The sequence below is a fragment of the Capsicum annuum genome, chromosome 10 (genome assembly GCF_002878395.1).
Source record: "Capsicum annuum cultivar UCD-10X-F1 chromosome 10, UCD10Xv1.1, whole genome shotgun sequence".
Classification (NCBI taxonomy): Eukaryota; Viridiplantae; Streptophyta; class Magnoliopsida; order Solanales; family Solanaceae; genus Capsicum; species Capsicum annuum.
Genome location: NC_061120.1, coordinates 135916546 through 135944445, shown reverse-complemented (window position 1 = coordinate 135944445; position 27900 = coordinate 135916546). Strand labels below are relative to the sequence as shown.

At 35.3% G+C, this 27900-nt stretch overlaps 1 protein-coding gene and 1 long non-coding RNA gene across 3 annotated transcripts; one reads left to right on the top strand and one right to left on the bottom strand.

Annotated features, from left to right (window-relative positions):
- The first annotated feature begins 6829 nt into the window (after positions 1 to 6829).
- LOC107863943 (protein THYLAKOID ASSEMBLY 8, chloroplastic) lies at positions 6830 to 24635 on the top strand. Of its 2 annotated transcripts, none has more exons than XM_016710153.2 (2): positions 6830 to 7270; positions 23378 to 23943. In XM_016710153.2, exons 1-2 carry the CDS (start codon positions 6929 to 6931, stop codon positions 23612 to 23614), a joined length of 579 nt encoding a protein of 192 aa, XP_016565639.2. In that variant the 5' UTR covers positions 6830 to 6928; the 3' UTR covers positions 23615 to 23943. The 2 variants fall into 2 exon arrangements, with proteins under 2 accessions (XP_016565639.2, XP_016565638.2); XM_016710152.2 differs by lacking the exon at positions 23378 to 23943 and adding an exon at positions 24066 to 24635 and having other exon boundaries at positions 6837 to 7270.
- On the bottom strand, positions 21595 to 23382 carry LOC124888033. The gene is made up of 2 exons (XR_007045889.1): positions 22099 to 23382; positions 21595 to 21737 (listed from the first exon to the last, which is right to left on the bottom strand). It is a non-coding gene; the product is annotated as an uncharacterized LOC124888033 (long non-coding RNA).
- Positions 24636 to 27900: the final 3265 nt, after the last annotated feature.

Here is a 27900-nt window from a genome sequence, read left to right as displayed (position 1 = left end):
AAATCTCCCTCTCCTCTTATTCTTATTACTCATAGGACGAAGGAAGCTTTAAACAATACTTTTAACTCATGCATATGTCTCATGGAGAGTAAAACTTCTTTATTGCTCAACTCGGTGCTAAATACTACTCCCTTTAGTTTATCTCGCTCGTCTCATGGAAATCCACTTTCAAAATAATCTCATAGTTCATAAGAATCCAACAATCAAATCCGTAATCTCATGTGGTAGAGTTGATTTCAAAACTCTATGACCATTATGTCAAAACATTTCTCAATAATCTCAAAATACTCAAATCATGGGTGCTTATAGCACAATAATTCATAAAATTGTAAGTCTCAAGTATGACTTAATGACCCATAATTCAATCTCAAGTTAAAACTCATCATAATGCATAATAGATAGCATATAAATTCATAATTCATGTAGAAATCCAGAAGTTACAGCAATTTGTCTCAAAATATCAACATACTCATATACTTCAATTTCTAAAACATTGAAACTCTTAAATTCTCAAGGAGTAACAACATAGGGTATAAACCCAGCTTCGATTTCTTAAGAAAACATGCAAAATCATGCTATTTGACTTTCAATTCATGGGAAACATCAAGATATTGCAATCAATAACAATGAGTGAAAAACCCTAATTCAATATCATGTAAAATCTCATAGATTACAGAAAATTATAGTTTAAATAAGCCTTTGGGCATAAGAGTGGAAGGATTACCCTTGTTCAAAACCCCACATACCTTCGATTATGAAATTGAATGAACAAGCTTGCTTCAAACTCTTCTTCTTACACTTGAGAGAGGGTTCTTGCAACCCTTGAACTTGGGGAACTTAAATCTCAACTCAATTTGTCGAATCTATAGTGAGTTCTTGGATTTCTTGGAGAAGGGTTTTAGATTTGATCTTGAGGGAGAAACCCTAGCTCTCTTGTATTTTGAATGATGAATGAAGTCAGTTGCTTTGTTTGGAATATATCTGGTTGATAAAAAAGTGGAAAGACCAAAAAGTCCCTTTTAAAAAATGACTTAAAATACTGAACGGGGGCTGCGACGATCGAAGCGATGGTCCATTGCTAGCCTGATGGTCCGTCGGATCATCCGTCGCACATCGGTCAGAAAAAGAACACACTGCCTCGATGTGATGATTTCAGCGACGGTCCATCGCAAACTCGATGGTCCATCGCAAACTCAACGGTCTGTCGCAAACTCGATGGTCCGTTGGATCGTCCGTCGCACTTTGACCAGGATGAGGCCCACTGCCTTAGCGGTGACGGTCTCAGCAACGTTCCGTCGCAGTCTTGACGGTTCGTCGTCCTAGCCATCGCAATTGGGCCAGAAAAGGAAGTTACTGCCTTGGTTGCAACGGTCCGTCAACCCGTCCGTTGCACCTGGGTGGTTCCGACAACTCTTGGTAAAATGGTCATAACTTCCCATCTCGATGCCGAATTTGGACGAAATTGGTATCATTGGAAAGATAATTCAATTCTCTACACTATAGGAAGTCATTTTTAGGAAAATTCAATAAAATTAAAACACTAATCACTTGGTAAGTCTCTTCTCAATCTTTTAGGGCCGAAATTACACTTCACTTAACACGCTCAAGGCTCAACTACAAGGAAACTTTGCGGGGTCTTATAGTAAATTTGACCTCAAAGTATGACGAAGGATATATTTAACTATTTTTTCAAAGTAGAGTGGTAAATTTGACCCTTTTCCCTTTTAAAAAGTTAGAAGGTAAGTAAATTTTTTCTCATGACAAAAATATCCCTAACACTTACATGCACATGTATACACACACACATATATTATTAATTAATTAACATATCTTATAAGTTTGATTTTAAAACTTTATACTTCATATTTACATCATAGTTTTTATTTCATTCTATTATTTATATATTATTATTATTATTATTTTATTTTTCACTCATTTTCTTTAAATAAAATTGAAAATATCATTAATGATGATGATTGAAGAATAAATAACTCTTTATTTTTTATTGTTAATGATATTAAATGACAGACGAATCATATTACAAGATCGAATGCTATTTTGACAATACTTGTAAATTTTTTTCTCAAATATTTAATTTTTAATAAATAATTCATGAAAAATGACATATTTGTTACCATGTAGTGTGCATGTATGAATATGATGATTGCTTATTTTAATAAATTTTGACATAGTAAATTTGACACTCAAGTTCATCTTGTTACAACTATTATGGCTATACATAATTTCATACAATAATTATGCTAACAAAGACATCATCACAGAGATCAAAGTAGGAGACGAGGCTTCTGGTATGCCTTTAAAATATGTTATATCTTCTACTAGTATGAAGATATTGTATGATAAAATTAGAGATGAAATCATTGAAATTTTTTGTGATGTATTAAGGACTACTTATTTTTGTGGTGAATTTTTTCATATGTAGTGATTTAATTTATGAAATAATTTTTAAATTTTTTTTATGTTTTAAATAATATTTAAATTATTTAATATTTTTTAATATATCCATGTATATAAATATTGATTGAAAATTTTATCGTACATACTTTTTAATTAAATATAATAAAATTTTAATTAAAAATATTATAATAGATATTTAAAATAAATTTTCATCTATAAAATAATTTAGTTATTTTTTTCTTAAAAATATTTTTAAAATAAATTTATCAAGCATAAATCACTTTTTTGAAACACTTTTTTAAAAATTATTTTATTAAAATGCTTCTCAAATAAGAAGTTTTCTAACCACAATCCTTTGCGCTATATGAGCCATTTGGATAGGCTGAAAAAGTGGCTTTTAGAAAACACTATAAGAGGGTGTTTGGAAGAGATTAGAAGTTGGTCAAAATGACTTTTAAGCCATTTTGACCTTTTAGGAGTGTTTGACAATTTTGAAAATTGCTTAAAAAATAATTTTGGCTTTAAAAAGGCTAAAAATAAGAAGTTGGTATTTCCTACTTATTTTTTTCTAGCTTGTAATCTATTCACAATTGACTAAATAAATAACTTTTTTGCCCTTATAATTTTCACTTATTTCAAAATTGTCTTCTCAATCTTCACATTTCTCTTGCCCATCTTTATTAATTTCAAACTCCAATTTACACAAATACTTATAACATTTGGATAGATGTGTCATTTTCTACTACTATTATATAGTGTCAAATATAAAATATTTCACCATTATATCATGATAAATTCAACAATGGAATATAAGAAAATTAAAATAATATTTGAAATAAATATTATTAACATAACCATGAAGAAACAAATAATCTTTTAATTGCACCTTAATGATACAAAATCTTAACATAACCATGAAGAAATAAATAATTTTTTAATATATAACTATCTTTTTCAAACACAAACATTCAACACTTAATCTTACAAAAATAATTTTTTATCGTACAAATTAATAGTCATTTATGAAAATATTTTTAATATATATATTTATATTAAAAATATATATTAATTTTAATTTGAATCATTTTAGCAATAAATATTAATAATAATTAACTTTATATATTATTAACAGCTATAAGGGTATTTCAGATATTTTGACAAAAAAAAAAAGTTCTTAAAAATGTTATTTACCAAACACATCAATAACTTCTTTTCAGTTTTAGCACTTTTATCTAAACACTTAACTACTTATTTTTAAAAGAGGAAATTACCCGAATTAGTCACTATTGGGCTTTTATTATCACTTAACGCCTAATTTTTAATTAATTACAATTCATAGCCCTCTCATGCCTATTAATTATTCCTAATTACAATTAATAGTCTTTCTCATGTATTTTTTCTCCTTTTTTTTATTGTGTATTATTCTCTTTTTTTTTTCCTTTTCAGTTTTTTTTCCGTTTTTTTCTTTTTTTGTTGCTTTCTCTTTTTTTTTTTTCACTTTTTTTTTATTTTGTTATTTTTTATTCATTTATTTTTGTAGCCTTACAGTTACATGCTACCATAATTGTGGCCTAAATTTTACTTTCTTTCTATTTTTTCATCTTTTTCTATATTTCTTTTTTTTTTTTTGCAGTCTTTTTTTCTTTTTCATTTTCTTTGATTCTTTTTACGTTCTTTTTTATTTTTTTGCTCACTTTTTCTCCTTTTTTATTTTTTTATACTTTTTAGTTTGTTGTTGTATTTTGTATTTTATATTTTTTTGTATCATATTATGTATTTTAAATAAATTTATTATTGTAGTTGAATAGTTTAGTTGTCAATATGTATAAATTATCATTCCTATTTTTGTATATAAATAAGTATATTGATTAATTATATTTGTATTTGCTTGAGATTAAAATACATAAATAAGCTATTTGTCTTTCAATGCAAATATATCATTGTGTTTCGTATTTCAAATTTATCATTTATATTTGTATATAAACAAGTATCATTTTGTATGCATATGGTTCAAGTTGTATAAACATGTGTCATTGATACAGATGTAACATTTGTATTTGTATAATTTATTATTTTTATTATGATGCAAATTGTATCAATAAATGTAAATACAAGTCTTCATAGAAAGAAAAATATTAATTTTTTTCTAATGTTTAAAGATACAAATGATGTTGTCAACTACAAATTCAAATACAAACAAATGAAATTATAAATACAAATACAATATACGATCAACTTATAAATATAAATATAAAATAATTCTTTAAAAATACAAATACATCAACGAAAATAGAATACAAATTATACATAGTAACGGTTAAATACAATATGTAATAAACTTACAAATACAAATACAAAATAATTCTTTAGAAATAAAAAGACATCGACGAAAATAGAATATAAATACAAATATAATCTAAATATGCAAACACATAAAAGCCACAATACAAATATATTCCAATATAATATACAATCAATTATAAAATACAAATACAGAATAATTTTAAAATACAAGTGCGAATTATATAAAAATATAAATAATGGTGCGAACTAACAAATACAAATAAAAGTGTGAACTATAAAATACAAATATATTGCGAACTACAAAATACAAATACAAACATGAACTTTAAAATATAAATACAAATGCAGTTGTATCAACGAATACAAAAATATAAATGACGGTGTGACTACAAATATGATAAATAGTTGTGATATTTATGTTATCATCCATGACTTGTGCTCGAGTAGTCATATTTTTTGAAAATATAAAAAATATGAAATAGAATAAAAAAATGATAAAGAAAATAAGTACAAAAAAAATAAATAAGAAAAGAAAAGAAGAAAGAGAAATAAAAGTTAAAGATAGAAGAGAGAAAAAATAAAATAAAAAAATGAAAAAATAAAAATTTGAAAAAATAGAAAAAGAAGAAGAAAAACAAGGAAAACACGACAAAAGAAAAAATATAGGAAAATGAAAAAGAAAAAAAACGATAGTGTTTTTGGCGTGACTAACTATGTAGTGTATTTATGATTTTATGAATACAGACCACTAAGTAAAAGTGACTACAACAGCTATGAATCGAATACAACGACTATATAGGGACTATATTCATACTATCTGTAAAACTGAATACAGCGGGCGTAAATCGAATACAACGGCTATAAATGGTAATTATGTAAAATGTCACTATGGAAGGTGGGTTTTATAGTAAAATTCTGCTATTTTTGAAAGATTCCTTTTTTAAAATAAGTTCAGCACTTTCAAAAAAATTTTTAAAGAACTTTTTTCCAGCCTATTCAAACGGGCTCTAAAAGTGCTTTTGAAAGTGCTGAAACTTATTTTAAAAATAAGCAGTTACGTGTTTGGATAAAAATACTAAAACTGAAAAAAATTGTTGATGTGTTTGGTATACAACTATTGTTAAGCACTTTCTTTTAGTCAAAATGTCTGAAATACCATTATAGTTGCTAACATTATATAAAGTTGATTACTATTAGATTTTATTTTAAAAATAATTTAAATTTAAATTAATTTATATTTTAATTTAGTTTCAATGTAAATTACTTAATACATTTATTTTTTTAAAAATATTTCTATGAATGAATAAGTTATTTGTGCTCCATTTTTCTTCTTAAAATTGAACAAAAGAGATTAAAAAGGAGCAAAATTTGTTGTTTAAGCTATGTGGATCCGTTTTTCTTTGTGAATTTCGCCACACTAATTAACCCATTTTTATTTTATGAGATTTTTTTTCTTTTGAAAATTGAACAAAAAACACTCAGAAAGGAACAAAAATTATTGTTTCAATCAAATAGGTTTATTGATTTTTCGTTTTTCTTCAAGAAAATTGAACAAAAATCGCCCAATAAGAAGCTAAATTGCTACCGACTCATTAAAATTTGTTGTTCAGTCAAATGAACTACCAAAAAATAATTCTTCTCAATTTCGCATAAACCCTACAAGCATCAAATTGCTCGCGACCCATTAAAAAAAAGAAATAAAGACACAAATGAAGAGAAAAATGGAAGAGAGAAACACAAAAATAGAGAGAAAACACAAAAATGGTAGAAGAGAATAAATATTTTAGAACATGAGAATAATTTTAAAATATGTGAGAGCCCAAAATAAAAAGTAGGAGTTAAAATACTTTTGACTTTAAAAAATAATTTTTTTTTTTTTTTTAAAAGTAATTTTGAAAGTTACCAAACATTTTAAAAAGTGTAAAATGACTTAGAGCCCGTTTGAATGAGCTTATTTTTTTTTTTGCTTATAAGTCAAAAGATAGAAGTTCTAGCTTTTGATTTTTAACTTATTTATACCTTTTAAATTTAAAATAAAATACTTTTAACATTTTAAAAATTTACCTAGACACACTATTTTTGACTTGAAAACACTTAAAATAACCCATCAAAACACCCTCTTATTGCTTGAACTTGCCGGTCGTTCCTGTTTCAAAACAGAGCATTTGAGCAACCAACCAGACAGACTTTTCATCTCTCTAGTGTCATGATGAGTAGCTGGTTCCAATGTGCGATATATCCTCTTGACACACGGATTGGCGGCCGGCGCTTTCTATGGAAAATCGTAGTCAGGTCAAAATGTGGTGGAAATATGAGAATTGGTATGAGAGACAGGAGCAAAAATCGAAAGCCCTTGCAGAAGGGAAGAAACCTCAGTATTGAAGCAATTCAAGCTGTTCAAGCACTGAAGCGAGTGGCCAGCAAAAACGATGATGCCGTGGCGGTAGAACAGGTGTTTAATAGCAAGATCAGGCGTTTGCTCAAGAGTGATATGATTGCCGTTCTCCGCGAACTTCTCCGCCAGAATCAATGCCTTTTAGCTCTCAAGGTTAGCGAAGCGCGCCACTCATCTACTCTTCATATTCTAGTTTTAACGATGCTGTTATTACTGACTCCTCCACGAGATAGTGGTAAGGCGTGCATACACTCTACTCTCCCCTGATCGCACAAGTGGGATTCCACGGGGTATGTTGTTGTTGTTGTAATTAGTGACTCCTCGGAAATCTCATATCGTTTAGGTAATCTCCCAACTGAAAGAAAAATAGAAACCCCAATTTGCCTCCTTCGACATACTTCCTCTTGTCCGGTATACTGAAAATAGTTGTCCCACTTTACTTCTTTGGAAAAATCATGAGATAATTTAACATCTTATATCTATTTTATCCTTGTTATTAATTATAGTGTAGTTTTCAAAGTATTGAATTTATTATATTCGAAAGGTGGTATAGTAAAATTGCCTTTTTATTTGTTGCTTCTTAAGGCTGTGCCAAGTCAAACATGGATAGGTAAAGATGGATACCACATACTAAGCAGAAGTGTCAAAATGGTAAAAGGAATGTTTCGAGAAACTAAGCAAGCAATTGAGGGTAATATGTAAAAAGGTTTGGGAGGACTTGTAAGCTTATTTGAGAGCAGGTGGGTGGAGAATTAATAAAATTCTTCTTCAGTTCAAGGCTGAAAGATAAGATGAAACTGAAAAAATTGGAATTTCTAGTCAATCATGAGGATAATTCTGGTGAGAAAATATTGGGAGATGTTTGCCAAAAATCTTGAGTTGGAACAGTAGGATAATTCAGGGAAACAGACTTTCAAAGATGCTTTCCCAGAAATGGAAGGCAGACGTTTTTATTTCAGGCTGCTAATGTCCAGTTATTGAATCTGGGTTCATAGAGAGTTCGATTTGAGAAAATCGGAGATGTGAAACAAGAAGGAAAAGGAGAACGTTTTATGAGACAGTATGCATATAAGAAGTTCCTCATATAGAAGAAGGGGCCAATTATTAGTTATGTAACTGTTATTTATGCCTAACAACATTATTAAGTGTTCCACAATTAAATACAAATTGTTCCATAATATACTATGGAGTGTTGGAATATTCTGTTCTCCTATAATGATGTAGTGAATCAGATTATATTGTAGTATTCCTTCTCAAGATGGAGAGTTAGACTATAGGCTCCAATCTTGCCTCAATTATACATTATCCGAGGTCCTTAGAGTGCTTTGGTCAATGTATCAGCCAAGCAGAACTAGTTGTGAAGTCAAAATTGTACTTTCGACAGTATAAGTGAAGACCAATCTCAATGTATCTATGGAGTAAATATGATATGTACAGTTACTTGATTCAGAAATCAATTTCATTTATTGTACCTTCTGAGCTTTTAACTCTTAGGTAATTGTTTCATCTACATAAGCTCAATTTTTACCAACATCATATCTCTATACTCGACTTACCAACATCGTATCTCTATACTCGACTTCTGTACTTGATCACATCATTCAGTACATGATACTGCATGTGAATCACCTATTACATAGAGTTTCAACCCATTTGCATCTGCCAACCTGATAATTTGAGTATTTTGCTGATCTTCGCATAAAAGTTTCAGACATGGATCAGCTTTATCAAAATAAAAAAGTTTCTGACCTGGACCAGTCGACAGTCAATCATTCCGCTTTCGTCAAAGATATCAGGAGTGCTATCCCTTTTTCTGATGACCACATTCCTGCTAGGGGGCTAAGCAACTTTTATTCCCTAAATGAACATACGTCATCCCTAGTTTTTTAACGAGAATTAAAAAGGAGGTGTTGTTTTAATTACTCAATCCTTCCTGATCGTACCTGATCGTGTTCAGTAATACCATATCATCCACAAATACAATAACATAACAACAACAACAACAACAAACCCAGTGTATTCCCACCTAGTGGGGTCTGGAGGGTAAGATGTACGCAGTCCATACCTCTACCTCTGATGAAGTAGAAAGGCTGTTTCCGAAAGACCCCCGGCTCAAGGCACGAGATACCACACAAACACATAGTAAAGCACAGAAGCAGATTAGCAGATAGAAGCAGATTACATAACATAAATACGGCACCCATAAGTAATAGTAAACAGAGGAAAGCAGAGGAAAGCACACAGATTCGTAATAAAACATGGAACACGGAACGCGGAATCATAACAGGAATAAAACCCCCACCACGTAGTTCCCTACACTAGCGACCCAAACTGGCCCTAATCCTCTGCCGTAATTCGCGTCTTCCAGACCTTCTTATCTAGGATCATGTCCTCGGTGAGCTGTAACTGTTCCATGTCCCGCCTAATCACCTCACCCCAGTACTTCTTCGGCCTACCCCTACCCCGCCTAAAACCATCCAACGTTAGCCTCTCACACCTACGGACCGGGGCATCCATGCCCCTCCTCTTCACGTGTCCGAACCATCTCAATCGTGCTTCCCGCATCTTGCACTCCACTGAAGTCACACCAACCTTCTCCTGGATAGTCTCATTCCGAACTCTATCCCCTCTAGTCAGTCCACACATCCAGCGCAACATCCGCATTTCTGCCACCTTCATTTTTTGGATGTGCTAGTTCTTAACTGGCCAACACTCCGCTCCATACAGCAAGGCCGGACGGACTACCACCCTGTAGAATTTGCCTTTAAGCTTGGGCGGCACCTTCTTATCACACAGCACCCCCGACGCGAGTTTCCACTTCATCCATCCCGCCCCAATACGGTGCGAGACATCCTCGTCAATCTCACCGTTACTCTGGATCACGGACCCAAGATACTTGAACTTATCCCTCTTGCATACCTCCTGTGCTTCCAGCTTCACTACTACCTCATTCTCCCGCCTCACGTAATTAAACTTGCATTCCACATATATCAGAGTACCGATTAAACTTGTATCCTTAAATACAATAACATAAGAGGACCGATTTTTTTTTTTTTTTAAAAATAAAGGTAACTTGTATTCCTCAGGACCAAGAAGATACTGGCAGTATATAATTATGAAATACAAGTGATTCTATATCTACTACATAATTCTTTTTACACCAGAATTGAAATGACAAACAACAGTTGATTATCTGTATAGAGTTACCAGTGTTCTTTTCTATAGTGTCAATATGACATAGAATTATCCCAGTAGCTACACGCTAATTGGTACACATCTCCTTTGCATGAACAACTGAACATCCTCCAAAGACTTCTTCTTTTGAGTTGGCTGGGCTGCGTGAGGCGGAGATTGGAATCCATTTTTAGTCTCATATGTAAAGTTGAGAAGATTCCTTCATCCAAGGATTTGTATGTGTTGGAGAAAGAATTATTCTACTTATTTGCATTCTCAAACCCCGAATTTGTTTTGATGATTTGGCAAAGATTACTGACAATTTCAAACAAGTAACGAATATCAACTCTAGTTGTAATTCAGTCATAAACAAACACTAGGATTGTGTTCCCCCTGCCCTCTAACTCGGTAAGCTTCTCGTGCTCAATCCAACTGAACAACTGTTGTACATGTAGAATCTGGTAAGATAGGTATCACCAACCGCCTCTCGGCACCATTTGGTGAATCTCACTCATCTCCTCTCAGTCTCAGAGTGTTGCCTTACTAGCCCTTACCTTGGACCCCATTTTCAACTATCTCTCCTCAGTCTCAAGTTGATTAGATGGAAGTTAACCGTCTTAAGAAGATAATACAAGTTAGCTTATTTGGGTAGTTAACCCCAAATCACTGTTGTAATTTCCTTCTCCCAATCTCTACCTCCCTCTCGGGTTCGTAGTGAATACAGGTTGGGTCCTAATGTTTGCAATCGTTAAGACATCAATAAACTCAAAGGAAACCCCAATACATGTATAAACAATAATCTAGAAGGATTGAACATTTCCCCTACTTTGTTATATAGCCAGGTTCCATAACCCTAGCTAAGGGAGATTAGCTGCTCATGGTTGTGCAATGATTAAAGGAACTCATATTTGAAAACATTCAATAATTACACAATAATCAATAAGTAAAAACCCAAAGCTTCAACTGAATTAATAACCAAAATCAATACAAAGTAATTCTAAGACCAAATTCTAATCTCAGAATCAGAATATATGTTTGTTAGTATATGGAGTGCGTTAACTCAATACAAAACGTCAATAGGGTATTTATAGAATACAAGGAAACCCTAAAAAATCAAATCCCAAATGAAAAAGGAAAAACGAAGTCGGTGACCGCTTACAAAGGTCACATACGGACTGTATGTTGCACATACGGACCGTATATGGTCCAATGTATGTGACCACCCTTCCATCTTGGATTCTGCAACTCTCTGGACTTTGCACTTTTGCACCGACAAAGGTCACATACAGACCGTATATGGCACTTTGTATGTTTCAAGCCTCAGGAACTGAACTTGCAACTCTCTGGACTTTTCCTCCCAGGACATACGTTGGCCACATACGGACCTTATGTGGCACACACAGACCGTATGTGGTCTTTGTAAGTGGGAGGGTTTGCTTTTTTTCCTTGCAGCTTAGCCTCTGGACTTTCAGTTCTTCAACATACTCTGCTCACATACGCCAATTATGTAGCATATATGCCCAAAAATGCCTTTGTATGTTCCTAAAAACTTCAAATTTTTTTTTTCTTCTGATTTGCATCTAAAACCTAGTTTCCTGCAAAACATACCCAAAACATATCATATCTAACGAAACAACCTAAGAAACTTGCATATTTTCATCGTTTTAAGCGTCAAAAGTGCTATATTTCTATAGCATATCAACACCCTCAACTTAGAACGTTTGTATGTCTTCAGGCAACACAATAAAACAAAACAAAACACGACACTTAACTAGGAGAATCTAAGCTATCCAAGGCATTCAATCAACACTTAAAGCTCAAAACACATTACCCTTTCCCTTTTAACCTTTCAAAACCAACTGTGTATAAACATGAAGCACAACAATGTGACACAAGGGGATCAAGCTATGACATTATATTAGCAACAGACAACCATGCATATATTCAAGTTACACTACCCAAACTAGTAAGCAGCTAGAAATATGACTCATAAGTCCCTCTCACTCATATGAAATAATGCATGTTAATGCAAGGACAGTCAAGAGACAATCACACTAAAAAAAGAAGTTCCAATCAATGTGTATCAAATACCATAGGCTTGTTCTTATTTTCTTTACCTTAGTTTTCGGACAGTCAAGTTAGGATCATTATAGGACTTTATTCAGCTTATAATATAGGCTTGACGGGCTGGTATGGTACATATGGATATATCAAGTGACTAAGCCTCTTTGGCACTACACTAACTTAGGGGTCCACACTTTAACCAGTTTCCTTTTTATTCCACCCGTATTTCTCCCTTTTTATTCTTTATTGCACATTCAGGTTGGGTTTGGTCTTTATTCTTTCTTTTTCACATTTTCATAATTTTTCTTTTCTTTTTTTTCTTTATCTACCACACTCAACCCTACGATCTTTTCCTCTTATTTTACCCTTCGATATATCCACTTTGCATTACACACCCCTTTGATAGCCACCCTCAACTTAGGCGATTTGCCTGCGTTGAGGTGCAAAAATGTCCAAGGAGGAACAGGGCCCACATAGGGTTTATTGTAACATAAATGGGAAGGTGAAAGGTGTAAAAAGAAAAATAGACTATATAGGCTAAAAAATAAGGATCAAGGGATATATAATTCACACATGGAAGGTCATTTAGGCTAAAATTGGACCAACATAAAAACGACCTATGATCCTTTCCTAACCAACTATCCTACAACCTAGGAAAGATTAATCGGGCAAGTTTTAGATTTAACACACAAAGGGAACTAAGCAGTATCTCACATACACGACACAGAGTCAATATTACAAGCTACTACCTATCTGGTTTGCCGGGGGTCTTTCGGAAACAGCCTTTCTACTTCATCAGAGGTAGAGGTATGGACTGCGTACATCTTACCCCCCCCAGACCCCACTAAGTGGGAATACACTGGGTTTGTTGTTGTTGTTGTTGTACTACCTATCTGGTTCATGCAATTGTTAGCAAGTGATTATCATGTCCCTAATCCAAATGCCATAACAAGATCCACAATGGTCACACATTTATACATTCACACAGTTCTAAAAACACATTTTTGAAGGGGTATCATTTTTCTCAAAATCAACAAAAAACATGACAACTGCCCTAAATACTTAAAAATCTCCTAATTACACAAAAACACAGCACAATATGAAACAAAACACAATACGACACAGATTTTAACCTAGACATGTCGGTTCTACTATCGTACCGCGGCCGATAGGAAAAGAAGCACGATAACAAAAACCTGCGGCGGCTATGGTATACCCCACTCCCAGCTAAAAGATTGCGCACTGTCCTCAATGTACTAAAATAATATAAAACAAAGGGAATGAGGACATACCTGGGACGCACTAGGGGTCCGTGTCATGATCTTCCTCAGATGGAGGTATATCCACTGGTGGAGGCGATGGTGTCGGTGGTGCACTACTAGAATATGCACCTGCTGTTAGCTTAGCTTGCCTCTGCCGATCAATAAAATCAGTCTCCACCGACTCATGTCTGGCCGTTTTCAGTGTCTGGTCATATGGACCACTAGGATCCTGCAGGTCCCCCACGTGACCTCTCTTGGTCCCAACTACGGGGACCTCCTCATCCTCCGCAAATAAATCAAAGCGATTGGGCCCGCGCGGAGGTGATTTCTGAATGACTGGAGGGGTGGTTGTCATATGACTCTCTATCAAAAAGCATACCTTTGCTCGCAAGATATCCACCTCCTCCCTCATATGTCCTTGATCCGACATCTTAATCTCTACAAATCAAGCTGCAACACGTCTCTCGAAAGCATCAGTACGTGCTTGTAAGTCAGCACGTAACTCTGACATTGTAGCTTTGTGTGCAACATCTCATCTAGTCTCTTTCGTCTCTAGTCTAGTCCGGACCCATTGCCGGATCTGCCCATGTAGAGTAGTCGCCTCGGTCTCAACATTTCGTAACCTAGCTTCGATGGCTCTCTGACTGTTCAATAAGCTCTGAAAAAACTCATGAGATACAATAGTCATACCTGAAGCAGTACCTGTAGTGGAAGGGCGAGGGGGCATTGAAGATGCACCCACCGGCTCTAAAGCGGAAACTAGGGCTGATGTAGAAGTAGCTGGTGTCCCCTCACCCTGAGTGCTCAAATCGGGGGCCTCTCTCTGCTCCCCCATCTCAAGATCATCACTAAGTCCCACATCACCTCCTTGTGTCTCAATAGACTCTGTAGGTACTGATGGGCCCTTAGACTGGGCCGGAGGTACTATAGTAGGCATACGTGCCGCATCCTTCATCTACCTAGTATGTGCTCTGGTTGTCGTCTGTATTCTCACATCAACTCTCGGAATATCAGGCACACCGGCCTCATCGCATAGTCTCTGGACCAGAAATGGGAATGGCAGAGTTGTCATCCCACCGAAAGCTCTCTCGTGAATCTCATGCCTGATAATAGCTGCATAATCAATGTCATATCCGGCCATCATACTAGCAACAAGAGCAGCTCCATCCCAAGTCAATGCATTGTCCGCAACAGTCGGACACAATCTAAATCGAACCAACAACCTCCAGAACTTCGCAGCAAATGTCAGTGCTGCCTTTTTTATCATACCGTGCCCCTTAATCCAAGGGGTCTCAACACCCAGAGGTGAAATATATCCAACGATTCATGTCACCATCTCTACTCTCTCGTGCAACTCGCAATCTGTAATCACACTCTGCTGTGGATGCTGGCACAACATAGTCTGGCTCAAAGAGAACTTGACGGATGGCCACCGTTGATATGTCAACCATAACCCCTCTAACTAGTGTTTGCTCAAGCTGTGGTTGATCAAGTTGCATCGAAATAGCCCTCTTGGGTGCAGTCAAAGCCAAAGTGGCATGGTATGATGCGTAGAATTCCCGTATCAATGTCGGGCTGTAAGTACCTAGGGTACAGGTCATCCACCCTAGCTGATATCGCTCAAAACTTGCCCGCAGTTGTGGTGCTCCGGCCAACCCCGATAAGTCAATTTGTCTTTCCTCATAAATGACCCTCTTGGGCCGGCCGGTCTTTCTCAAAATACTGTTGTCCCGCTCAAATATAGTTCGAAGGCCCTCCACACACCACCTCGGGTGCACCTCATCAATAGGCTCATCCGAGATGTGCGTGGGGTCGAAGTTTGACCCTGCTGAGCTGGTGCCTGTGAATCAGAAGCTGGCACCTGGCGGGAAGCCTGATCGGTACCCTCCTCAGACTAGGGTACTGTGCTGATGATGACTCTTCATCTGTTGCATCACTCATCTTGGGACCCTTCCTCAGACCGAGGATCCTTTGTAACCGCTGCTGGTGCTGACTTAGAATCTGCCTCCTTCTCTTCCTTATCATCTCCCTCATCAAACTGGGAGGGTGTGGTGGTGATGTCTGGGTTGTCTTCATCCTCGACCAACCTAGGAACTCAATAGCCTTCAGCCTTTGTCATAGGCCGAGTAGAAGCTGGCCGCTTGCCCCACTGTGATTTCTTTACAATCTGTACACCCATTTTGTCCATAATAATAGCCTCAACAGCAGCCTGCCTCTTACCCTTAGTCATTGGTCCTGTTGTCTTGGTCAGGGCTGCTTTGGTCCGAGCTTCTCTAGTCTAGGCTAGTGAGTATAACTCCTCCGAGCTACTACTCTCAGGAGAGTCAACCTGTCGTCTAGATGTTGGGGCTTTCTTCTTTGAATCTTTAGGAGCCATGTGTACGTGAAAAATCGAGTGTTAGCATTCAACAAATAATGAGGGACCGCAAAAGTTGAAGAAAAACTCAAAATTCGAAAACTTTGAATTTTTCGTCAATTTTCACATCCCTATAACTTATTCGCAGTCCCAACATGTCCAATGTGCACACATATACTACTAATCATATTTTTCAATTCAAACTAACATGCCAAACTTTTGGTATTCCTCTACTTGTTCAAGTTCAACTTCCGTTTAGGGCCTAATCTTAGAGTTTAACTCAAGAACAAAGCCCTATATTAAAATTTTAGGCTACTTCAAAGCTCCCACATATAAGCATGATAGTTTCTACATATTTTGCATTGAAATAAACATATCAACTTACTTGTTTATCATTTAGATCAAAATACTATATTAGGAGCCAAGAAAGTTGCCTTTTCTTTGAGAGACCGGGAAGACTATGAAGAAGTGAAGCAAAATCCAAGATTGAACTTGTATTTAATGCCTTAGGACAAGTTGGTACCTCGAACAAGTATTAATTTAGCCTTTACTTATGAGTGGGAACGTGGGTAGTTTTAAATTTGAGAGGGAGTTTGATTTTTTAAGAATGAAGAGGAATTTTGAGAGTTTTGTAAGTGAAGAATGAGTAAATAGGGCTTAAATAAAGAGGGGAGGCTGGCATAGGGTTTAATTAGGCATTGGTGGGCCCAAGTTCCGTACTCTCTGGACTTTGTGTTTTAACACTTATTTTGCTACTTGCAAGGTCGTAAATGATATTTATGGTCCTGCAAATATTTTCGTAGGTTCAAGTCCAGACCCCACTATGTGGGAATATACGGGATTGTTTGTTGTTGTTGTTGTTGTTCAAGTCCAGAAATTCCCTAGAAACAACAACAACAACATACCCAGTATATTCCCACATAGTGGGGTCTGGGGAGGGTAGAGTTACGCAGTCCATACCACTACCTCTAAAGAGGTAGAGAGGCTGTTTCCGATACACCCCCAGCTCAAGTTAGAAGATAGCATACAAAAGCATGAAAATCCTAGAACACAATAAAATAACAACGGTACGACATCCACAGAAAATTGTACGTTGCCAAACACAAGACCCCAAAGTCCCCTAAATAATGACAACGTCTCAACCACACCCTTAACCCTCTATCCTAATGCTATTCCTCCATATCTTCCTATCCAGGGTCATGTCCTCAGTTAACTGTAACTGCTCCATGTCACGTTTAATCACTTCTCTTCAGTATTTCTTCGACCTACTCCTACCCCGCTTGAAGCCATCCAAGGCCAACCGCTCACACCTACGAACTGGGGCATCCGTGCCCCTCCTCATCACATGACCAAACCATCTTAACCTCACTTCCCTAGAAAAACTCTCAAAATTCTATCTTTTCAATTTAAGCATAACTTACCTGCCTATGTGGGACTTATGACCTTGATGAATTGGTCACCGAGTCCCCCTTACTTGGAAGATGATGAATTTTACAATTTTTACCGCATTCCAAGCCTTTCCTCTTAAGCTATGAACTTACAAAAACAAAACAAAGTGAACACTAAATAGTGGGTTGCCTCCCACCCAGCGCTTGATTTAACGTTGCAGCACGACGTGGCTATGTTGGTTACTCAGACTTTACCAACAAGCCCAGGGTTGCCTCCCATGCAATGCTTGATTAAATGTCGTGGCACGACGTGGGTACCTTGACTACTCAAAATTCATCAAGATACCCAAAAGAGTACCCTCCTAGGTCATCAATACAATCAATAACTGACAACACTCTCATGTCGGTAGGCTGTTTAATCGTTTTTCAGACCTTGAAAGTGACTTCTTCACCATTAACTCTGAACTTCAAATCCTTTTTCTCCATGTTAGCTCTACTTGTGTCCATAAATGGTCTCCCCAATATGATGGGTATCTCGACATCAACCTCATAATCTAGAATGACAAAGTCAGCTGGAAAGATGAAGTTATCGGCTTTCACTATCACATCAAAAGAAATGCCCACAGGTCTTCACGGTGCGGTCAGCCATCAACAACCGTATCGTAGTTGGTTCAGGAGGGCTCAAGCCCAATTGCTTGAATATAGCCAGCGACATCAAGTTTATGTTGGCTCCTAAGTCACATAAAGCTCTGGTAAATCTGGATGACCCAATGTTGCATGGTATAGTGAATGCGCTGGGATCACCCCTTTTCTGAGCCAGAGACTTAGGCGTAGCTGCACTACAGTGGTGAAGTCCACCGACGTCCTCAAAAGTAGCCCCTTTCGTCTTCGTAACCAATTGCTTCATAAACCTGTCATATCCAGACATTTGCTCCAACGCCTCAAGAAGAGGGATGTTCAAGCTCAACTCTTTTAGCATCTCAATGACTCGCTTGAACTTACCTTCCTCTCTCTTCTGCTTCAGTCTTTGAGGAAAAGGTGGTGGTGGTCGTGGGATTTGTCGAACTTTCGGCTCAACGACCTTACCATTATCTGTGCCCTCACCAGCGCTAACCTAACACCTGTTGTCGGGTCTAACTCCACAATAGGAGTGTCAACAATCACAGTGCTATCATCTTTCAACTCACCCACAGCAGGCAACGGGGGATCCACAGTAGATTTACCACTCCGAGTGGTAATAGCAAGACAGTGGCTATCGTTCTTCGGATTTTGAACTGTGTTACTTGGAAGGTTAAAGTGGCCGACATCTGCCCGAACTGGTGCTCTGACTGCTCGATAGTAGTTGCATGTGACTCGACCTTTTGGGTCAAACCTGAAATATCCGCCTTGATTTCCTTAATGGTAGCCTCCTAACTCTCTTGTCCCTTCACCAGTTTGGTCAACATCGCCTCCGTTCTCAATTCTGTATCTCGACTGCCAAGCTGAATGTACCTATCTCCCTTTTCCTTATAGTCGTCTTATAGTCGTCTTTCCGTCTCCAATCATCATCTCGCTCCCTACTACGGCCTCTGTACTTGTCACCATAATAGTTCCGACCTTGGTTTTCTTGTCCTTGGGCTCAGAAACCCGCTAACTGACAATCTAGGTCCTTAGCCTCTTCTAATTCAGACTCATAAGCTTTGGAAGCTGAACCTTGTGCTCCTACTGCATTCACTTTCTCGAAACTCGCTGCCGTAAACTGCTTAGCCAACCCAAGATCAGTCCTTAGCAGTGCAATTTCTTGCGCTATTGAATCATCTACTCTCTGGTCACTGGAGGCACCAATAGCATAAGTGCCAGAACCTCTTTCAGCCTCTCGAGTTTGCCACACTCTATTAGTGAGAGAAATTTGGTCTAGAATATCCGAGGCTACCTCCCAGCGTAGTCTTATAAAAACTCCTCCAGAGATGATGTTTGTCATGGCTCCGGAACTGATGGTCAGGGCTCTGTAGAATATCTCCAATAAGCTCGTCCTTGAAATCCGATGGTTGGACACCATACTCAGCTTCTTCTTGAACCTAAATCAATTCTCGTACATAGACTCAAACTGCAATTGCCTGAAATTATAAATCTCGTCCTTAAGCTGCAACATCCAGGATGGAGGAAAGAACTGGTTCAAGAATTGCCTGCGCAACTCATTCCATGTAGTGATAGATCCTCTCGAAAGTTCCCCTAACCATAAAGATGCTTCTCCTGTAAGCGGAAAGGGAACAACCTCAATCTAAGCGCCTCCTGATTCACCCCTGGGTTTGTGTATGAATTGCAGATCCTAATGAAATTTGCAAGGTGCATATATGCTTCATCAGTGGGCAAGCCCGCAAATACACTCTTCAAGTTAAAGAACTGCACTAGTTATGTCAAACTTAACACCTGGGGCAAAATAAGAGGTATGATAGCTCCAGTTTTTGCCGGCTCAACGTACCCCAGATCCTCATCATCATTCTCATATGGCTGCAAATACTGGTATGTTGGGATCACTTGAGCTCGGCCACCTCTAACTCGGTTTTGATTACCATCGAGTGCTGCTCGGCAGTCTGCTTTCGGTCTATGCACAGCTAGCTCTGCCTCCCGAGCTATGCATTGAGCATCTTCTTCCCTCCTCTGATTAGCAGCTTGTGTTAACAACTGTGGGTCAATAATGTCCTGAACTCCTCAGGAGGAGGGGAGGCACCTGGTGTGCGCCATCATGAACCCCTTCAAGAATATCATCTCTCTTCGGCTCTGTCATTCTACTAGGCGTTTGTAGGATCCTTTCTGGATTCAGATTCAGAAGGGATTGCCTCTACTCCGTGTGCTAGACATACACCGGCGTATACCCAACTAAGAACAAGAACACAAATACCCGCAAACTGCAACAACTTTGATTCATAACTCAACACTGTATTCCCCAACAACGATGCCAAAATTTGATAACGCTCAAGCTAAACCTTCAATCTGAAGATTATGCGGTCGTTGTCAAATATAGTAACCCAATAAAGATTGGGGTCGAATCCCAAGGGAATACGTGGAATTGTGGCTCTTAACTGCTGTGATCACGGCCAGAACTGGAAAAGTAAATGTGTGTGGGGGTGGGGGGTGGGGGGTTGAAGGAACAATTTCGAACAAGTAACAAATATCAATCTGGTTATAATTCAGTCGTAAACGAATACTAGGATTGTGTTTTCCCTGGCCTCTAACTCAGTAAGCTTCTCGTGCTCAATCCAACTGTACAACTATTGCGCATGTTGAATCTGGTAAGATAGGTATCGCCAACCGCCTCTTGGCACCATTTGGTGAATCTTACTCATCTCCTCTTGATCTCAACGTGTCGCCTTAGTAACCCTTACCTTGGACCCCAATTTCAACTATCTCCTCTCGATCTCAAGTTGATTAGATGGAAGTTAACTGTCTTAAGAAGATAATACAAGCAAGCTTATTTTGGCAGTTAACCCCAAATCACTATTGTGATTTCCTTCTCCCAATCTCTACCTCCCTTTCGGGTTCGTAGTGAATACAGGCTGGGTCCTAATGTTGCAACCGTTAAGACAACAATAGACTCGAAGGAAACCCCAATACATGCATCGACAATAATCTAGAAGGATTGGACACTTCCCCTACTTCGTTATATAGCCAGGGTTCCCACAACCCTAGCTAAGGGAGATTAGCCGCTCATGGTTGTGCAACGATTAAAGGAATTCATATATGAAAACATTCAATCATCACACAATAATCAACAAGTAAAAGCCCAAAGCTTCAACTGAATTAATAACCAAAATCAATACAAAGTAATTCCAAGACCAAATTTGGATCTCAGAATCAGAATATATGTTTGTGAGTATATGAAGTGTGTCGATTCAATACAAAACGTCAATAGGGTATTTTTATAGAATACAAGGAAACCCTAAAAAATCAAATCCCGAATAAAATAGGGAAAACGAAATCGGTGGCCACTTACAAAGGTCACATACGGACCGTATGTTGCACATACGGACCGTATGTGGTCCTACATATGTGACCACCCTTCCATCTTGGATTCTGCAACTCTCTGGACTTTGCACTTTTGCACCGACAAAGGTCACATACGGACCGTATGTGGCACATATCCGTATGTGGCACTTTGTATGTACCAGGCCTCGGGAACTGAACTTGTAACTCTCTGGACTTCTCCTCCCATAACATACGTCCGTATGTGGCACATACGGACTGTATGTGGTCTTTGTAAGTGGGAGGGTTTTTTTTTTATTCCTGCAGCTTAGTCTCTGCACCGCCAAGTAGCATATACGCCCAAAAATGCCTTGTATGTACCCAAAAACTTAATTTCTTCTTTTTCTTCAGATTTGCATCCAAAACCTAGTTTCCTGCAAAACATACCCAAAACACATCATATCTAACAAAACAACCTAAGAAACTTACTTATTTTTATCGTTTTGAGCGTCGAAAGTGCTATATTTCTATAGCACATCAATTGCCCGGCTGGTGTTCAGTACTCACAATGTCCAGAACGCAAGTACCCAAAGGTGTGACCCAGCCGTTAATGAAGCAGGTGAAAATCTTGAAAACTAGGGTTCAAATCCGAGAAAAATGTTATCTGCCTAAGGTACCTGTGCTGATGGGTGGTGACAGCTACATAGTGAATCAGTCAAGGTGCATGTAAGCTGTCTCGAATGCCACTGTTGTAATAAAAAATCTATCACACAAGCTACCGAGCACAGGTGTTACCTGAATGACAGTAAGGCATTCAATTGGTTGACAAGGTTGGTATCTGAGTTGGAAGTACATTGACTGAGTCTGCATCTTGTGCTCCAAAAACCTTCTTGGGCATAACTACTTCTGTAGGTTGCCTTATTTTTGAACACCTCATGTATACCATTCTGGGTCTTGGTCATCAATGACCCTCGACTGCTGCATTGCCTAAGGTAGAAATGCTGGAAATTTTGATATAGTTTAACGCATAATCTCATAAATATTCTTGATTCAACAAGTTGCCCTAAACTTAAGGTGGTGAAATTATTTGAGTTCGAATATCGAAACTGATAATTAAGTTATGTTAAATTGGCATTTATCTTTTGCTGCCGCTAGAATTAACTGGGTCATGCTGTTATCATGAATTCATGAGCATGATTACATTTGGGGATTGATGTGCTGCTAAATGAATTATATTACTAGTAATGATAAGATACTACTTGCTTGGCTAGTGATCACTGGCAATGTACCTTGCTAACTTGAAAGGGAGATGGACGCTGACTGGATAATGACATGAATGTTGGTATTGTCATTGCAATCTACTGTTAACCTATGTTGCTCGGACTATCCAAAAATGTCAACGGGTGCATGTTGGATACTCCCCAAGCTGCACATTTGGAAAATTTGACACGGGTGCGACAACAATTTTGGAGAATCCGAGCAACATAGCTTAAAATTAAAACAAAAAACTATTTAAAAAAAACTTTGGCTAGACAGGCAGCCTTAGGCCACTACTGTTTATTTACCTAGATAGTAGAGTCTATGATATCATGTGACACAAGTGAATAAGTTAACACCATTTAAACGAACTCCTTATATATTCGACATGATAATATATGGTATGTGAACATTCTACTACACGATTTTCTGTGGATCTACAATATTCTCCAGCTTGTGTTCAATGAACTTAGACATGCTGTAATGCACATTTAACCTATAACCTTATTGATTCTCTTAACCTTACATAATATATGTACTTGATTAGACTTCATCATCTTTTAAGTTTAATCTCAGTTGCATTTTCTCAATTTCTACATATTGTTTGGGTTATTTCTGTTGGGAGAGTGCAGGTGTTGTGATGTATTAGAGTAGTTCTAGAGGTTTTTGGGTTTTCTTAGCAGTAGACAGAAAACGTGGGAAAGCTTTCTTTTTTTTTTTTTGAAAAAAAAAAAATCACATTGCGTGAACATCTGTTGGGACCATCGCAATGCTTTGTTTTAATTAAACAGTCGGATTCCCCTTGTCCGAATTGTAGTCTGGAGAAGCGTCCTCAGCAGCGAATTGGCCCCAGGTCCCCTTGGGCCCTTGGAAGGGGGCGCCAGAGAAGGTGAGAGACCAACGTGGATTGTGGGGGCGGCCAAAGCCCGGGCGCTCGATACGCTTGTGGAATGCCGTCTCCTCGATTGTTGCAGGCAGCGCGCGCCTCTGGTGTGCTTCATCATCTGCGTGCTCCGGATGCTGGCCTGTGGGCTCCCCATTCAACCCATCTTGAAACACGGACCAAGGAGTCTGACATGTGTGCGAGTCAACGGGCGGGTTAAAAAAAAGAATCTATGATCCAGTCATCTTATTCTTCCAAGGTGGCATGTCTCATTTATGCTATGTTTCAGATAGACTTATTTAGTGTCATCGTAGAGAGAGATCCTTCTCGTAGTGAATTAGAGGGGAGGTTAGCATGATCAACCTTTTTCATGTTTTTTTTTCTTGCTCTGATCTTCTTTCAAATTTAGCTATCTTTTTCTCTCTTCTTTCTTTTGTCCAAGTTGTGCTTTGAATGGTTGTTTCCAGTTCAATTTTATGATTGACAAGACCGTATTAGACATTATAATGATCAAAGTTGGAACAGTTGCACCACAGTAGCTTGTGTACTTCTGGATTCATCAGATGTTTATTGATTATCAAAATGTTGGCAGCTCCTCATTATTATGGATACCCTGATACAGGTTTTTGAGGAAGTTCAGAAGGAGGTGACGTATAGGCCGAAGCTCAAACTGTATGCTGAAATCGTGTCCTGCTTGGGAAGTAATGAAATGCTTGAAGATATTAACTGTCTTATCATGGCATTAAAAATGGAAAGTAGTTTAGAACCTGACGTTGAGGACTTTTATGCATTGTTGGAAAGCTTAATAAAATTTCATCTTACACGGCTTGCTCTGGAGGTTTTTTACTTGATGAAGATGAGAGGATGTGATCCCGATAGGTTGACCTTTAAACTATTGATAAATGGTTTAGAATCCAATGAAGAAATGGATCTTTCAGCTTTTGTAAGGCAGGAAGCAGAGAAGTATTTTGGTCAGTCCCTAAATTTCCTAGATGAGACTGAAGAAGTGCCGAGATTAGAGCCAATGTATTGAACCACTTGACCAGTATATATATATATATATATATATATATATATATTATTTTATTTTATTACTTATATTATAAAAGGCAGTTGAGGAGCTTCCTGTCGTCTTCCTTGCTGACCAATTCATTTGTTTGCTCCGTCATTTTACTATATCATTTCTAATTAATTATTATATGTCATTTAAATATTTAAAAAATAATAATATTTAATTAACAAAATAAAATAGACATTTATGATATGTTTGCTTCAGCTGTTTCAACCGTAATTTTACTATGTCACCCTTAATTAATTATTATAAGTTGCTTAACAATTAAAAAATTAATAATATTTAATAAAAAATATAAAATAGACATAAAATGATAAATTAACTCTTGATATTTTAAATTAACTTACAATTTTATATGATGTCTACTTAAAATTTTTTCATAAGTATTTTTTTTATAGCATTTTGTTGTATCACTTCTAGTTAGTGTTATTATGAGTCATTTAAGACGTGTACTTTGTTACTTCAACCGTGATATTTGGTTGATTCTCGAAATTATATCAGTGTTACTTAAATTGAAATAGAAGAATATAAATTCTAATTATTAAAAACTTAAATTATTTTTAAAGTATAATTGACTATTAGTGTCATAAAAGTTTAGACAGAGAGTAGTATAAATTACAAATAGTTAACAACTTAAAATGGTAAATTACTTTGCCAAAAAGATATTATAAATTACAATTGCTTACAACTTAAGATATATGAAAATATATTTAAAAAATAAATGATTATTTAATTTTTATTTGTGTCACATAAATTGAGACAAAAAACATATGTAAAACATAATATAAATCATAACAATTAACAACTTAAATAATTTAAAGGATATAAAATATTTGTTGGACTCTTGAAATTATATGAGTACCACTTAAATTGGAATATAAGAAAAAATATTATAAATCAAAATTATTTTAGATATATAGTTAAACTATCAACGCCAAAAAAGTTTAGACAAGGAGAGTAACATATATTAATTGAAAATTACATAAAAAAATATTATAAATTATAATAGTTAACAACTTAAACATCTAAAAAAAAATAATAATTTGATATATATTCTAAAAAATGCATAAAAATATTATAAATTACAATAATTAACGACTTAAAAAAATTAAAAAATATAACATATTTTGGTTGATTATCGAAATTATATCAGCATCACGTAAATTGGAATAGAAGAAAAAATATTATAAATATCAATTATTAAAAATTTAAATTATTCTTACATAGTTGACTATCAATGCCACAAAAGTTTGAACAAGGAGAATAATATATATTATTTAAAAATACATAAAATTATTATAAATTACAATAGTTAACAACTTAAAATATTTACAGATATATTAAAAATATGATCAATTATATAAATTCTATTTATGTCACATAAATTGAGACAAAAAAATAATATATATTGAGCTCACGCTAGCACAAACCCTTGACATCTAGTATATATATATATATATATATATATATTACTGTCGGGGAATGGCGAGTTTTGATCGTCCTCACAGCCACACTTTTGCACTTATTGTGGCTTTTAGAACCACCACGTGTGGATGCCGTAATTTGATTAAAATAGTAACTTAACTTTGTATGATGGGTAAAAGCCATTATAAGGTAAAATAATTTTTACTGTGTTTTGTGTGCAAAAAATCAAAATTGTAGATTCAATTAGATTTATGAAATGTTTCTTTTTGCCAATAACTTACTACTCAATTTACAATTTGTGGCCTTTAGAGCCATCACGCGTGGATGCCACTTTTGGCACTAGAAGTGGGTTCCACAAAATGAAAACAATCATCAATTTATAAAAAATTTGAACCACAAATTTACTTGATGTTGTATGTAACGTGGAAATACCCCAATCACAATATAGCCTAATAAGTTAATTTTTTCGTTCCATTTTACGTAACACTTTTTAATTTCACATAATATTAAAAAATAAAATAAATATATAATATTAAATATTTTATAGAGACAAAATTATTTTAATTTTTAGTTAATTTCTAATTACAATAAATTAATTACTCTCTTCATTTTATATTAGTTGACCTCTATAGACTTAGAACATCCTTTAAGAAAAATATTTATTAGGGGTCTATTTTATCAAATTAATCTTATTAATTATGTTTTGTAAATATAAATTTATATATATATATATATATATATATATATATATATATATATATCTTGTTTGGTCATCTAATGATAGAGGTATTATAGGAAAAACATATTTAAATTCTCTTGATTTCATTAGGATAACTAAATTGAAATAAATATTTTTAAAAAGAGAATCAATTAAAATGAAATGAAGGGAGTATTTTTTTGAATGAACTAAATAAATGTCACATATAAAAGAAGATGGAGAAAATATTTATTTCTCCTTTATTGTTTCTTTAAGAACCACCATGTGTTGTGGATGGTATTGGAAGCTTCCCATTAATTATTTTTAATTTTAAAAATTATCACTTTTTTTTTTTTTTTTTCTATATTACCTCTAATTAATTATTATAAGTCATTTATATATTAAAATTAATAATATTTTTTATTATATTAACCTAATTAATTATTATAAGTCATTAACCAGCTCTTTATTATTTACCATTTTATCCTTAATTGTTTCATAATTTACTATATTATCCCTAATTAATTATTATAAGTCATTTATATATTAGAATTAATAATATTTTTTTATTATATTACCCCTAATTAATTATTATAAGTCATTTATATATTAAAATTAATAATATTTAATTTAAAAAGTAGATATTTATGACGTTTGTTTTAGTTTCTTTAATCGTGATTTTACTCTATTATCCCTAATTAATTATTATAAGTCATTTATGTATTTCAAAATTAATAATATTTAATTAAAAAAATAGATGACATGTCTGCCTATATTAACCCTAATTGTTCAGTAATTTATTATATTACCCTAATTAACTATTATAAGTCATTTATATATTAAAATTATTTAATTATTAGAAGTCATTTATATATTAGAATTAATAATATTTAATTAAAAATAAATATTTTTGACGTTTGTTTCAGTTTCTTTAACTATGATTTTACGATATCATTCCTAATTAATTATTATAAGTCATTTATGTATTAAAAAATAATAATATTTAATTAAAAAATCAGCTGCTTCGTCATTTACTGTATGATCTCTGATTGCTCCGTGATTTACTATATTATCCTTAATTAATTATTATAAGTCATATATGTATTAGAATTAATACTATTTTTTATTATATTACCCCTAATTAATTATTATAAGTCATTTATATATTAGAATTAATAATATTTAATTAAAAAAATTGATATTTATGACATTTGTTTCAGTTGCTTTAACCGTGATTTTACTATATCATCCCTAATTAATTAT

What these genes read in the sequence shown, in the direction of transcription:
- LOC107863943 (XM_016710152.2), top strand. Translation starts at nt 6,929, where the DNA reads ATGATGAGTAGCTGGTTCCAATGTGCGATATATCCTCTTGACACACGG. An exon ending in AATGCCTTTTAGCTCTCAAG is followed by an intron (nt 7,271 to 24,065) that starts GTTAGCGAAGCG and finishes ACCCTGATACAG; the next exon opens with GTTTTTGAGGAAGTTCAGAA.